Source organism: Gnatocerus cornutus, chromosome 1, assembly GCF_029298725.1.
Source record: "Gnatocerus cornutus isolate USDA-ARS CGAHR chromosome 1, icGnaCorn1.1, whole genome shotgun sequence".
In the NCBI taxonomy this organism is placed as follows: domain Eukaryota; kingdom Metazoa; phylum Arthropoda; class Insecta; order Coleoptera; family Tenebrionidae; genus Gnatocerus; species Gnatocerus cornutus.
Genome location: NC_142233.1, coordinates 17,878,073 through 17,894,325, shown reverse-complemented (window position 1 = coordinate 17,894,325; position 16,253 = coordinate 17,878,073). Strand labels below are relative to the sequence as shown.

General features: G+C 33.4%; 1 protein-coding gene across 1 annotated transcript; it reads left to right on the top strand.

The window, feature by feature from the left end:
• The first annotated feature begins 289 nt into the window (after window positions 1-289).
• LOC148180725 (uncharacterized) lies at window positions 290-16,212 on the top strand. Its single transcript, XM_088049738.1, has 7 exons — window positions 290-698; window positions 773-1,015; window positions 1,064-1,256; window positions 1,356-1,554; window positions 1,603-1,712; window positions 5,801-6,389; window positions 10,598-16,212. Exons 1-7 carry the CDS (start codon window positions 529-531, stop codon window positions 12,094-12,096), a joined length of 3,003 nt encoding a protein of 1,000 aa, XP_087905864.1. The 5' UTR covers window positions 290-528; the 3' UTR covers window positions 12,097-16,212.
• Window positions 16,213-16,253: the final 41 nt, after the last annotated feature.

Genomic DNA, 16,253 nt, shown 5'->3' with positions numbered 1-16,253 from the left:
TTTCTAAATTTACAAAACATCAGCCACATGCATATTGATTTTATTATTTTTGTTACTGAAATATGTAAATATTAGGTCCGTGACTGTAGGTTTAAAATTTCAATATGAGTAGATCTGGTGTTCATGTTCCAGAGCTGCCAACCCAAAGATGTCGAACGAGCCGTAACTTTCAACGAAAATAAAAAAGTAACGCGTCTTTTATGTTAGACATAAATTTGATGAGTTTGTTGTGGTTGCATAGGATTGTATTGTTGCAACTGACACCGTATTTTGATCGATTTATTCACGTTTTAATTTTTATTGTGTTGGCGGCGATCCACAATCCACATATGTGCAGTCTTACGTCACAGCAGCAGCCAATGGATAAAAAACGTTTAGAAGGAAAGGATTGTCGTCCATTGGAGACCAGCTGATTTAAGTTGACAATAAAATGTTCCGGTCTTGTCAGCCCATATTGGCTGGGAAAGTGTCGAAAAATTGTGCGGTTCACACGGAAACCAACTGAAATATCTCGAAAAATCGCTGGCGATGATGGAAAACCAACAATGGCCCGCAAAATACCAACAATCTGGGGCCGGGATCGACACCACACAAGATAGTTTAAACAATGGAGAGAGCGAAGATGCCGCAAAGGACCAGAGCACTGAAGGGGCGCACGACAACGACAAACGTGATGAAAACGACAGTCCCAATATCAGGTTGGTGTATGAATTTTCGGTTTTTCTTACATCGCTAATTTTTCGGAAATTACATTTTTGGATGTTTGTTCCAGCGAAAAAGCCAAGAAATTAATCGCGCTAATCTTAGAACAGATGAAAGAATTATCCAACGCCGAAAAATATCTCCTGTATTTGAAGCTTTTTCAAATTAGTAATGTAGTGGACCCTTTGCGACAACCATTAAACCCTTTGGGCAGTCGTTCCGAAATTAATAGGACCATATCATGGATCAAGACTCATCTAGAGGAGGATGCTGAGACTTCACTTCCTAAACAAGAGGTTTACGAAGAATACACGTAAGTTTCAGAGCGTTTCTTTCATTTGGAAGCATCCTGTTGTTATAGGTTATATTGTTCACAAAACCAAATCAAATCACTTTCCCAAGCTGATTTTGGTAAAGTGATGAAACAGGTGTATCCAAAAGTGAGAGCTAGGCGTTTGGGTACTCGTGGCAATTCTAGGTATTGCTACTCAGGTTTACGAAGATGTATCAAGCTAAAACCTCCAAAGTTGCCTGATCTAGGTGATAAACCTTTGGTAAGAACTCTCCTAATCAGATAACACACGTTATCTAGTACTTCAACCATTATTTGTAAATTTTCTCAGTTTGTTTACATTTTTTTTTTTAATTTTAAGAGTACTGAAGCTCCCTGTACTCAATCAACTTTAACAGCGGCGGCTTGGCTCATCGTGAAAGAATGGACTGAATTTCATTTCAAAGTTCAATTTCCATCATTGCAAGCCCTAGCTCGGTTTCTTGTGATTTCCCATTCGGTTGGTGTAGGGACTGATGCTGCCAACCAATTGACTTCAGCCACAGAATCACAACTAAAAGGTAAACGTTCATTTCCGCTATTCCAAATTTTTAACAATCAATGTTTAGGTGAGCTGTGTGGTGGAAAAAGCGGAACAAAACATAGGGAAATGCAAATTCAGCTACAGAAAAAACTTAAACAAAATCATGAAGTTAAAGAGAGAAAAAGAAAAATGCAGGTAGGTGTTTGGTTTTTAATTCATTCAACCTTGAACTTTACAATGGAACCATCATTTTGTACTAGTAAAAGCTATAATTATTTACCATATATATACAGGTTTGTGCACATAGCTGCATTGTAATGAGCTTCATAAGTCTAAAACTATAATTAAGAAAACACATTTTTATTATTAGTTATAGCCAGTTATTTGTTGTTATCACTTCTGATATCTGATAGGTGACGATTTTGTAAATATTTAGATGACCTTTACAAAGCATGTGAGATCAATTATTTTCCACTAATAAAATTTTAATGATTGTTACAACCATACAGGGTCTGGCAACACTTGTGTCCACCTCCAAAATCGTCTATAATTTTAAAGATAAAATTTTGAAAATTTGCATAAGCTCACAGTTGACAAAGCTCTAGAAGCTGACGCAAAAATTCGTTTTTTATCACGGTTTGGTTGGCCTCGCGACGTCTAAGAAGTATAATTTTTAGCGATTTTTGAGTTTTTGCGGAAATATTCGCCAATTCAATTTTTTTTCAACAAACTGTGGTAATATCTGAATTTTTATTTTAAATTTAATGTAAATTGTGTTTAAAATTTGCGAAAAAAACGCTGTTTTATCAAGTTAGTTTTCAAAATTCTGACAGCGCAGCGGCAAACTACGTTTACACCAAAATTTCACAAGTCGCTTTATTCACTCTTATAAAGGTTAATTTTGATTAACACGGGCGTGTTGCACTTTATGGACACCAAAAATAGTGAATTAACATCGACAAAGCGACAATTTCACCAAGTAAGACTTTTGTTACAATCTAAAGCGAGCCAAAGGAGGATAGATGTCATTTGTGACACAAGACGTTGACAGATGGGTGTAAACGTAGTTCTCAATTTTGACGTAATGAAATTGGAAACTAACTTGATAAAACAGCATTTTTTTCTCAAATTTTGAAGACAATTTGCATTGAATCTAAAATAACAACTGAGATATTTTTAACACATTTATATTGAAAAAAAATTAAATTAGAGGTTAATATCACAAACCCTCACAATTACCTAAAAATTAGATTTTTAAGGCGTCGCGACGCCAAAAGTATCAGTAATAAAAAACAAATTTTTGCGTCAGCTTCTAGAGCTTTGTCAACTGTCAAATTTTCAAAATTTTATCTTTAAAATGAAAGACGATTTTGAGGGTGGACACAAGTGTTGCCGGACCCTGCACATACAGGGTGGACCATCTAAGACTTTCGGGCTTAATATCTTTGTTATTTATGAACGGATTTTTCTAAAATTTAAAACATAATTTCTTGAATAGGTAAGGATTGAAGTGACATTACCAACGCCATCCTTGCTTTAAAAATGTTAATTTTACTTGTCTTATTTTAAATTTTAATTGGTTAAGATTTATGTCGTTTAAAACATGACCCTCAACATTTCCAAAAGATACAAAATCATAGTCGGCAATGAAAAAAATAATTTCTCACGCCCAATTTTGGACATCCCTGGGTTCGGTCTGTCAATAATCGCTGACGTCAGTGACGTTCATGACATTTGTAATCTTTCTCATTTGTGGTTATGTTTACTTTTGAACATGATGATGAATATCATTGATTTAAACTTGCGCGAACGATTTATCTCGATCTTTTGAAATTGGAAACTAATCACAATGCATCAGACAGCGTTTTGATGCACAAATTTTGTAGGCGCAAGGAAATGTGAGTGAACAACTTGTTGAAAGTTGTGATTAGTTTTCAATTTAAAAAGATTGAGATAAATCGTTCTGCGCAAGTTTAAACAATGATATTCATCATCATGCTTAAAAGCAAACATAACCTCAAATGAGAAATATCACAAATGTCGAGAAACGATGCACGGTCCAATGCATTGTGATTAGTGATTAGTAAGTTTAAATCAATCGTATTCATCATAATGGAGTGCGGGCACTACCGCCTGTAAAGTATGCAACCTCCCACTCTGGAGGATCAACAAACCGTGTCGGTCCATTTAAATACCATTGAAAGCGTTGTTTGGATGCAGTATTTAATTATTTTTGACTGTGTTTTTACTATGGTTGGGTTGAAATCTTTTAATATGTATTATCTATACTGCCATTGAGTAGTAATTATTTTAGGACACTTTTGGCGTAATTGTAGTCCAAAAACGTCAACGAATGACGACTTTTCAAATTTGATATGTTAAAAATCGCAAAAAAAAGTTACGGTTTGCCGCTTTACGATAAAAGTTAAAATAAAATTAAAATATCTGCAGATTAGACGAAAAAATAATACAGTGCTTTGTACTTTAAATGAATAAGCTTTTATCTTCTTTAATTTTAGAAGAAAGAATTTGATAATGAAAGGTTGTCCACGAGTTTTTGAATAAAGTGAATTTTTCCTTAGTGTTGGACGTTTTCGATTTTTAAGAAAAGTTACTTAGAATACATTCCTTACAAAATTTCAACTTAAAATTCTTAATTCGATTTTTTTAAATATTAAAATCTTTAAATTCGATCGTTAATTATTGAAATTGAAATATTATTATTTTGTTCATTTCTGCTAAATAAATGGTTTTGTTATTTTTTAGTTCGCATAAAATTATATTTAATGGGAACTAAAAATTTAAAGTTAAAAGTGGTTCAAAATTGTGTAAGAGAGAATTGACAACATTGTATGTAATAAAGAATTCATGGCTCATTGTGGTTGGCAAATTCTTATAATACAATGTATTACTGGGCTTAAAAGAACTTATGTATGTGATTAAATAAAAATTGGAAATTTTTCGTTTAAAAACTCCTCATTTGGTATAAATGAATTTAAAATTCGATTCTAAGCAACTTCTCTTAGAATAATACCTAACTTTTATAGAAATTCCTGACGCGAAGTAAATTACAAAAAAATAGTTTTATTCAAAAAATTCTAATAGATTGAATTTGCCATATCTGCTGTATTTAGTATCGTCATGGATTATGCAAAGTTGCAAGTTGCATATAAATATCCCTAAAAAAGAAATTTACGATTTTATCAAAATTTAACAAAATATGCCAAAAATTAATAGAGATAGCAGCTTGTGTTCTGGTTGAAATTAAACATTTATTATTCACTATCAAAATTATTATTAAGGCAATACATTTTAAGTCATTGCAACCCAACTGCAATACAAAAAATAATTAAATACTGCATCTAAACAACTCTTTCAATGGTATTTAAATGGACCGGCAGGGTTTGTTGATCCTGCAGAGTGGGAGGTTGCATACTTAACAGGCGGTAGTGCCCGCACTCCAGACTCAAAAATAAACATAACCTCAAATGAATGTCACAAATGTCAAGAACGTCACGGATTGATCAACAAGTCAGGGATGTCCAAAATCTAAACTCGCTGTAGAAGTCGATTGTTTCATAGCCGACTATCAGTTTGTATCTTTTGGAAATGTTGAGGTTCTTTTTTTCTCGGCAACTTGACTTGCTAGACGGTTGATTTTTGGCACACGCGTATAATTATTGATGTTTTATAAAATGACATAAATCTTAACTAATTAAAATTTAAAATAAGACAAGTAAAATTAACATTTTTAAGACAAGGAGGGCGTTAATAATGTCACATCAATCCTTACCTATTCAAGAAATTATATTTTAAATTTTAGAAAAATCCGTTCATAAATAACAAAGATATTAAGCCCAAAAGTCTTAGATGGGCCACCCTGTAGAAATGTTACAGTGATCATCAAATTTATTAAGTGGAGATAAATTAGATTAGAAAAGGTGTTTAAGTGGACTTTGGTATTTGAAATTAGTTTGATAGACTTTCAGTATATTCTTTAATTTTTTTTGTTTATTTCAACATATCGTATTTGCAATTTTAATAGTCTGTAAAAAATAAACAAAGTTCTTTGCTACAGGTGGAACTTTACTTTATATGCAAAGTTCTCATTGTTAACATATTTCTCACACACTCGATAGATAACCGCTATCAACATGTAAAGATACAAAGTGTGCATGACAAGTTTTTTAAGTAAACTAATTTTTTCTAAATGGCTATGAGAATCCTATGATGTCATTTAGTAACAGAACTTTCTTGCCATTAATTTTTTTGTGTGTTAACAGTCTCCCAAATGCGAACCCAAGCCGAGCGGCAAGAAATCAAAGTCAGTATCGGCGCCAGCACGACTCGACGAAACATCTCCCACGTTGACATGTGCAGGTGGTGAAAGCAGTACCAGCACAAGCACCGGTAGCACCAGCACGAGTCCCACTCAGGGCAAACCTATCTGTGATAAATCGTTAGATTTCACTCAATTACCATCGTTACCTGACTTCAAAAGTTTTCAAAAGCCCGTCTGTGAACAGCAACTGCAGCAAAACGGTGTCGGGACCGCTGCTAAAGTAGCGATACCCCGTCTTGCCTCGTCCGGATTGAAAGCTCAACAGCAACGATCGCCTCAGTCGTCCCCTAAGAAGCAAGTCAAGAATGCAAAGTACAAAGCCATCCAACCCAAACCGCAACCATGTGATAATGCATCGTACAACCCGCAGGTCTCTGCGGATATCAGATCTCAAGGTGTACTACACAACGTAGATAGGTTTAAGGAAAGAAAATGCAATGATGATCCGGATGCTCCGGTTTTTCCTTTTTCTAGGGAGAGATTGGAGAGCATTAGCAATGTTGACAAGGACGCTATGGACGAATATTTAGGTGAGCACAGAAATAAGTTTCAACTTGCTACCTAATTTGCTTTTTTATAAAAATTTAATTTTTGGTTTTCATAAATATGTATTCTATTTACAGGGTGTGTCGTAAGTCGCGGATAAACTTGACGAATTCATAAAGGCCGGCCTTAAAAAAGCATAAAAACGTGGTTTCTGTTCATATACAAGGTGTTTATAAATGTTTCTAGCATCAAGGGTGGCTATGAAATGTCAAAGAAATTTGCCTCTCATTACAAATGTGGGTTTCGATTTTTCAACTGACATTTGAAGTTAACCTCAAACATAGAGCAAAGTAAATTTTGAGAAATAAACTGTTCTAGTTGTGGTTTAAAACCTGAAAGTCAAAAACTTGGACACAACACTGTAACTAAAACGTCATAGACGTAAGTAACATTATAAAAAAATTTCAAGATAGTTATATTCGCTATAAAAACAAAGCGGCAAAATAGTGCATCTCAGGAATTCCAGAGCCACCCTTGATGCTAGAACCATTTATAAACACCTTATATCAGTTTTACTTCTTAAGATAGAAGCAGTTGTAACAAGCAGATAAATACCTTTATCGTTGACCTCTTATTAATGTCGATATTAATGAATCAGTTTGTCTGAAAAAGGATGCGTTAATGGGTGTCATTAACGCTCTCTTTTTCATTATGCAGCTCTTTTTGTAATTTTGACATTTTGACATATGCAACCAGAAATACACACAGAAATAAAACAAAAACCACGGCATTATCTTCAACTATGTTTCTATTTCTGAATATTTACTTTTACTCTAATAAACTTGAACATGCATCGTTTGCGCTTTGGACCACTGCAGCCGGTAGGGTATTATCACAATTTTCCAGGTCCATAATTACGGCTTCAGCAACAACTTTTTCAAAATGGTGACACTTGTTGATAAAATTCGCATGTCATTTTTTTCAATGGTAACTATGTTTTTTTATCATAATGATTTTTCCGTGAAACTCTTGCCCATTTTGTCACCCAAATAAAGGTATTGTGTGGTCAACGATAAAACGTTGTAATAAACTCGTTTGTTAATGGGCGATGAAAGCCAGATTTACACCCAAAAATTTTCGAAAATTTACACTAGAAAGTGAACTGATCGCAATGAGCTGGACTTTATTAGGAAATTCAGTAAACTTTAAAGAAAGCTGTAACCATGATAATGAAGTTTTAAAGCATTTGCAACTAATTTTAATAATTAAAACGTCATTACTATTGGGTATTGAAAGTGTTAAATTTGAAAAAAAGGTTGTGTGCACAAGATGGCAACACCGTATAATCACATCTTTGTTAAAAACATATAAAACTACGAAAACTGCAAAATTTGATTTGAATGAAATTAATGGTAGAATTTTCTGCAAACGAGTCTTGAGCAATGTACCTAGGGGCTTGGGAAGTGCAATGGAAATCATGAATCATTTATTCATTCGAAATTCAAAAATGCAAGTTACTAAGTAACAAGATTCAGTAAAATCAACCTTTATAGGTACATAGGCAGTAACAGTGTTGCCAAATTAGCTCACTAATACTACTCAATATCTCAAGAAATATGCTATTTACAAAAATAATTTTTTCAACAATACTTTATATTTAACTTTCCAAACATGGTGGTGGAGAGTTTATCCGCGACTTACGACACACTCTGTATAATTTGTAATACGGAGAGAAATATGTCTTCATACGTGAAGCACATCGAGAAATCTTAAATTATTTTGTTTATGAACAAATTTAAAAATGATACATGACTCCGAACTCAATGGTTTTGGTAAATGAAGACTTAACTTACTCAAAAAAAAAGAATAAAGAAAAAATGTTACAGCTTCTTTATCCATTAAGCGTTTCAAGTTTTTTCAGTTTAGTCTGCTTGATCACAAGATTAGATAAATATGGTGATTTGATTACACTAGTTTACAGCAGTTTTGTGCGGAAGGAGATGAGTGGCGTTTTTGTTGATTTCAAATCTCCATTCAGTTGTTTCTAACACACCAAAAGTTTGAGATAGTCGAAAAGAAACGTTAAAAAAATATTAAAAAACTAGAAAACTCGCCAAACAACAATTCTTTAGAACGATTTTGATTCAACATCAGCGTTTTACATGTTTAAAGTGGCTTAAGAGCTAAAGAACGATGGGTCAAACTGTTGGACCGAAGAACGAAGCCTTCCGTAATTGTTGATCGATCGGCTGTGAAGGAATGAACCAAATCAAAATAAAATATCAATTATTGTAATTTCTGAAAGAATTATTTATTCATATTAATGAGTTTGATTTAAGAAATTGTAATATTATACATATAACAAATTTTTCAGTGTTCGAAGAAAAGAAACTAGAGGCAGAAGAAATTCATCTTATCATTAGAAATACGTAATGAGTCGAAGGCGAGATGAAACAACATTTCGTATGACAAAACACTTTTGCTTCGTGTTTCATACAAGATTTTTCTTCATTTAGCTATAAAACACATGAAAATAAAAAAAATACATTCTCATCTTGATAAATCATCATAAATAAAGCAGCATATTTAAATGATAAGTTGTTTTTAACGGTGGTCACTAAACTTTTGTTTCTGGAGGAATTTGATTTTCTGGAGTTCATAATATTTTGCTATTTTTGACAATGTCAAACTCGTTTTAATTAAATTTTTATTTTCTTTCTTTTTCTAAATATTATCTCTTACTTTTTGTTATATTATTGGAAATGTACTCTCTGACTTTTATTGTTTATACAATTTATTTCAGTTAATATAATTCTTATTTATTATTTTTGCGTTATAATATTTTGGTGACCTTTTAGGCATTTTTTTTGGCATTATCTACAACTTTGTAGATTTATTCTTTTGTTTCATTTTGATTTACTTCTAGCTTCTTCTAATTTTCTACATTAAAACTATTGCAGATATCCGGCAACACTTGTGTCCACCCCTAAAATCGTCTTTAATTCTAAAAATTAAATTTTGAAAATTTGCATACGCTCATAGTTGACAAAGCTCTAGAAGCTGACGCAAAAATTTGTTTTTTTATCACGGTTTGGTTGGCGTCACGACGCCTAAGAAGTATAATTTTTAACGATTTTTGAGTTTTTGCGGAAATATTGGCGAAATAAATTTTTTTTCAACATAAAACTGATACAAATATCTGAGTTTTTATTTTAAATCTAATGCAAATTGTGTTTAAAATTTGCGAAAAAAACGCTGTTTCATCAAGTTAGTTTTCAAAATTATGAGAGCGCAGCGGCAAACTACGTTTACACCAGACAATTTGTATTGAATCTAAAATAACAACTGAGATATTTTTAACACATTTATATTGAAAAAAATAAATTATTAAAATTATTAAATTATTATTATTTTCAAAAAAATTATCAAAAATGGAAAAATTTAGGCAATAAAAGTTAATAAAACCTAGCTACGTAGTGTCAAATAACACAATATCGTTATTGTAATGTCTAAAAGCAGCAAATAACAGAAAGAACAAGTTTTCTTTCAACAAGATGGGGCTACACCTCACAATGCACGGATTAAGACGCAATATCTCGAACAAAGGTTCGGAAAATGATAGTTTGGAACCCATGGTCCCATTCGGAACCAGATTTAACACCAGTAGATTTTTTCCTCTGGAGATCTTGCCTATATGACTCATCCAAAAACAATAGAAGTTTTAAGAGAAAAAAATTGTAACCTCTTGTAGAGAAATTTCTACGCTTCGTAATGCAAATTTCTCGTAGGTGTCAATTGTGCAATGAAAAAAACGGCATTCTCTTATTTGACACCACGCACCTAGATTTTGTTAACTTTTATTGCCTATTTTTTTCAATTTTGATAATTTTTTTAAAAATATTTTTTGTAAAAGTAGAACAATTACACATTTCTGAATCAAGAAAATTAATATCTTCCAAATTATGAAAAAAAATATGGCTCCCAATTTAAAATAAGAAAGTTGAGTATCGAACAAAAGATACTAAGACATTTAGAAACATTCTAAAATCATCAGCTTCTAGTAAATTAAAAGCCATTTAAATCAATTTTTAAATTTTTGAAATCGGTTCATAAATAAAAATTTTACCTGCCGTTTTTTTAAAAATCACCCTGTATATATACATTTTATCATATACATTCTTACATGACATGTATTGTGTAGACTTTTTATAGTTTGTATTGTTTATTTATTGGAGCAACTTTTATCTTGTAGGTACAAACAACAGCCAACATGAAGAGGAATTGTCGAAATACTTCAGCAACAACATCGAGCCCACCGACCACGAAAACACAACAAAAATCTCCCAACTCCGCCAACTCCTAGAGCAAAACGGCATTTCTGATAACAAGAATTTCATGATAGATCACAGTCCAACCGTAGCTGTGACAAACTCATTAATCGATCCTTTGGCTGTACAAAACGTTGGGATCTATCCGACTCCTGCACCAACTAATCATGCTGTGTTAACAAATCCTAGTAATGCGAGACGTCGTGTCAGCTTCGAGACTCCTTTCCACGAAGATGTAGTCCCTCCAAGTCCCAATACTCGTCGCAAAAACTTCAGTTTTACTCCAATTTCTCCGGGTCCGCAGTCGCCCAACGGAAGACAATCCAAATGTTCAAGTACCAACGTGAGCCCTTTTGTGAGTCCGCGAAACACGCCAGTGCCACGAAGCAAGAATAGTACGCATCAAAATGCCGGAATTGGAGTTCGAAAGAAAATTAAACGAGAACCAGATTTATGTGTCGATATTTCTGAGACTAAGAATTACATGTCAGCCCCGGCAAGTCCGATGTACACCACTACGACCAAGTCGGTCTTGGAAAAACTGTTACATTCGCACAGTAAAGTTACGTACACTCCAGATTATGTTACTATAAAACCTGACATCTCCAACGAAGTTGATTTACTGGAGAACGAAAATGTGGATAATTTCACGGATTTCACGTGCAGATCGCAATCGGTTCCTATAAATCAGATGATCAAGTCAAATTTCAACGAGGAACCGCAGCTATTGCCGACTCTGCCCAATCAGAACGCCGATTTTAACGATTTTGATACAATATCAGAGTCTGTCGCTGTTACTCGTATTATAGACGCTCTAGATGAACAACAGTGTGAAAATACCAACAATATCGACATGTACAACGTAGATATAACTCAAAACAATCAATGTATTCCCGGTTTTAATCTCATCGTTGATCACAGCCTCGAAATTCAGAACACTTTTGGGGACAACATGGCATACACTCCTAACTCGCGACCTCTTGCCCGTTCGCAAAGCATAGACGTCAACACTTGCTATGACATCAAAGCCAGCAATCCTTCCAGATCTGTCCCTAATACACCACTTTCGTTCAATAAACCACAACCTGTCAAGAACTTCAACAACCAAAGTTCGCGCTCTTATCCTTCGACACCTCTTTTGATGGCTGATTCGGCGTTCAATTACACTGTCAACGGTGATTGTTTGCTTAACGGACAACCGATAAGAAGCAACGGAACAGCGCGGGAGCAGACGGACAATTTGACTTATTTCATGATGAACGAAGCCAACGAGGACAATAATATCGACAGACACTTGGCGGCCGAAGAAGATTTTAGCATAGGTAGAGATTTACAAGGTAATGAATTCGGTATTGTCGAAAACGATAACGCTTTAATGGACGAGAACGGTGTTCTAATCGGAGAACAGAGTTATAATAACTGAGGTGCAGGAATCCGTACCAAATGCCATTTCTACGGCCGATGAGGTAGGTTACATTTTTATCTTACGGTTGGTCTCAAGAACGAACCCCAAATTTCTTGGTGCTAAAGAAAATCAGTTGAGCAGATCTTACGTGTTGAGTCTAAATTCGTTGTTTTTACGGCGAGCGAATTATGTGTAAATGCAGTTACACAAAGGTACTTGATTGAACTTACCAATTTCTTAATCTTTCGAAATTAAATATGGATTTAAGATGTACTTACATGGATGAACTTGTTCAAACAGCACGGTATAAAGTCCGTTTTTTTATTAAAAACCCACCAACACCGCACTCTCCCACCACTTTACAACCGGCAACGTCGTCGATGGTGACTTTTTGGTGATAAAATCAAATAGGTTAGCTGCCTAATTGACAATTTGATTACACAAAACGGCCTTTCAGGCTGTGCCGAGTCTTTTCACTATTAAATCCTTTGATTTGCAATCCAACAGACTGTAAAAGAAATGTTTTTAACGGAAACACTGCCCAATTTTCAGAAATGTCAAAAATTTGACAACTATTTTCTCACCAAAAATCTCCCTAGGCAACGTTGCCGGTTGTAACGTTGCAGGGGAAGATTGCGGTGTTGGTGGTTTTTTTATAACAATTTTTTTAATTTATATTGTCAATCTCATAATACACGGATAATTGGGGCATGGTTCATTAAACGACCAGTCACGGACAATTGAGGTTCTATAGTACTACAGCTCATTACTATCGGTTCACTTATTAAAAAGTAAAGTTGGCAGCAGCCCCAGCAATTTTGATCGGCAACAGTTGGCAGAAAAAGCGCTTGACCTTGAAGCAATTGTGACAAGCGTAAAAGTTAATCGCCCAGCGCAAGTTTGCCAAAACTTGTTAAATTCTTATTTAAATCTCTCTTTTGAAACTAACCTTTAATTAATTCTTAACTATAGTCGGAATTTTATAACTTTGGTTTAACCCCGCCCACATGAACAATTGACGATTTGAATTTGTCGAATCAAAAAATGGCCAGCCTCCTTTACTCAACATAATCAAAAATTTGACGGCTCAAGTGTCACACATGTCAAGAAGATTTGCGGTTTTGGGAGAATTAATCGTGAAAGTTTCGTCGATTTTGATGGTGTTTCATTTTCTAATGTGTGGACATTTCTACCCCGACTTTTAGAAAATATCGACGAACTATCAAAATTTTGCAGAGTGAATCAGACTTCCAGCTAAAATTCAATTGGCCCAAAAGGTAGGCGAAGTTAAACCAAAGTTACAAAATTGTGACTATAATGTGAGATGTTCAGACACCAAACTTTGACAACGTGTTAACCTCAAAAATCGTTATTCAATTTTCCCCTAATTTTCTTCCTAAAGAATTGAAAGTCGGATTTACATCCAAGAATTTTAGAAAATTTACACAGGTGAGTGGACTGATGGTATTTTAATCGACAATATTTAAATATTAATCAAACATGATGTTCATATATTCAAGTTCAATTATTAGAAGAAAATTATCCCAACAATAACTTGGGAATTATTGGGTTCTACAATAAATTATTGCCATCAATAAAGTTGATCAAATTACTATCGCGGAATCAAAATTTCGAACATCACTTTTTGACATGACAATGTGAAGCAAGCTTTATTGTCATTGCGACTGACATACAAAGTAAATTTCTGACACTTGATGTGTCATTTATGAATTTTAAGGTTATAAAAACAAAGGACAGTTTACAATTTTTAAACATTTGATCATCAATTTGATTTGACATAATGACATCTAGCGACCTAGGCTTCGACTTAATCATGGAAATTTATCAAACGCGTTAGTTAATATGCCCTTATTGTCCTCGTTACATAATAAATATACCATAATTCAAGCTACTTTAAAATAGTATATATTAAAAAAACTAGTTTCATAAAATTAGTATTAAAACACGAGTTCATGTTTTCAGCACAAGTGCTGAATTTGCATATTAAATAGATTTTTTTCTACATCCGCTACATAATTTGACATTTAAATTTCGGAATGACACGTTTTTATATACAAGTGCGTAAAAGTATAAATTGTGGCTTTATGCACAAAATTTATTTATTGCGATTGTAGAAAAAATCTTGTTTACTACACGTGCGATATAGCTCTTACGCACGCGACGTTTTGCCCAAACTTCACGTCTAGTGCATAGAACGTTAACATTTCGCAACTTGTTACAAAAATAGCGATTTTCTAATTTTCTGTTGTAACAAAACTATCTGTTTTGAATGCGTTAATACCTTGGTTACCATGACAACTTGGGAAGATTTTCTACAAACATCGTATTTAATATAATTTAGGATAAATAGCATAAAAAATCGTTTTACAAAATTTAAAAACATTTGTGCTAAAAATCAGGACACGTGTTTTAATACGGGCTTTTTAATATTATACTATACCAGAGACAATTACTATCGGTCCACTCAATAAAAAGTTAAGTTGGCAACAGCCTTTAGTAATTTTTATCGGTAACAATTGGCAGCAAAAGCGTTTGACCTTGAGGGAACTGTGACATGCGTAGAAGCTAATCGTCTTTCACAACATTGCCAAAACTTATTAAATTTCTATTAAAATCATTCTTTTGCAACAAATTTTGGATTAGATATTGATTAATACACTCAACTTTGACAACGTGTTAACCTCAAAAATCGCTACATTCAATTTTCCCTAAGGAATTGAAAGCCTGATTTACACCCAAAAATTTTCGAAAATTTACACAGGAGAGCTGTACTTTATTTTTTACAAAGTTGTCTAAAGTTGCTACGGTAACGGACCGCATCTTTCACGTTTATTAATGCATTCCTTCATGCAGTAATTGTATCTGACAGGTGCAAAATGCCAACATGGACACTTACTATAAAAACAACGAAAAACAGTGAGAACAGATGAAAACTAACAAAATTCAAAGTTATTTAAACGATTTGATCAAAATCTTTGTTTAGAATTGTACAATTGGGGTAAATTAAAATATTGCCCATTTAAAAATGTCGTCTTAAATCATTCAAACCACAATACATAACTGCATATTCCATTGAATCTTGGTGCTTAAATTGAAAAAAAAATTATGAACGTACTTTTTCATAATTTTTAATTTTTGTAAATATTAATAATATAGTTTTTATTTTTACTGCAATTTAATGAAATGGCCGTGAAGTCATTTCGTAGTGGACTAAATTTACACATATTTTGGATCGCCATATTGTACATATTTTAAGAAATATATATTTGCTGTTTTGATGTGTCAATTTAAAGTATGTAAAAATTCGGATACGTAACTTACAAATGTGCAATATATGTTGACATATTTGATTTGGCTTTAAATGTTTCGGGCCTGTGGAACTGGTGTGTTGGTGTCGGTTTCGATTCGAGAGACGGTGTAGTTCCAAACTACTGAAATATACTTTTTTAGGCTTTTTAATTCGTTTAGTTTTCGATTGTTTTAAACAATAGCTAGGTTTTAATAAATTGTGGACAAGAGAAATTTATACAAGATTATCTGTGATAAATTTATATTCTTTTTGGAATATTAGTGGCGCTAATTCATTGTTTTAATGATTTTTCGAAATCATGTGATGATTTCTTTTTTGTTTTTTGTTTTCTTTATCCCAAATCGGAAGAAAAGTAAATTTGATGTTATGTTGTGAGTGTAATTAATGTGAGGGTAGTCCAAAAATAATTATTCGAAAATGCAAAAACCCTGTGCGAGTCTTGGAGTGATTACGAAATGTTATATTTTTTTATAAGTTGTACAATGATGTGGATGATGTGAGTTAGGAATGATACAATTAGCCGTGGGTTTTAATTATTTGTGGACTATTATTTAGATACCATTCTTTCATCATCACAGTCCGAATTATGAATTGTATGTATTTTTATACCTACGCTTGAGAACCAGCTAATTGTTTTTTCGATTCACACCGGTGATCGTGCATTTTGGAGGTACAGTTCAATGCACTGATAGTACGAGGTGGTTATTTACCCCCAGCCTATTACCTGTGCCTAGCTTTTTACACCATGATAGCTTGTAGTTTTTTAAAGGAACAATCTGAAAAATATAACTGTTTTACACTGATATTTCTAGTTTTTTTTTTTGTTTTTGCTTATTTATGCTAA

What these genes read in the sequence shown, in the direction of transcription:
- LOC148180725 (XM_088049738.1), top strand. Translation starts at nt 529, where the DNA reads ATGATGGAAAACCAACAATGGCCCGCAAAATACCAACAATCTGGGGCC. An exon ending in ATCTAGGTGATAAACCTTTG is followed by an intron (nt 1,257 to 1,355) that starts GTAAGAACTCTC and finishes TTTAATTTTAAG; the next exon opens with AGTACTGAAGCTCCCTGTAC. An exon ending in CGCTATGGACGAATATTTAG is followed by an intron (nt 6,390 to 10,597) that starts GTGAGCACAGAA and finishes TTTATCTTGTAG; the next exon opens with GTACAAACAACAGCCAACAT.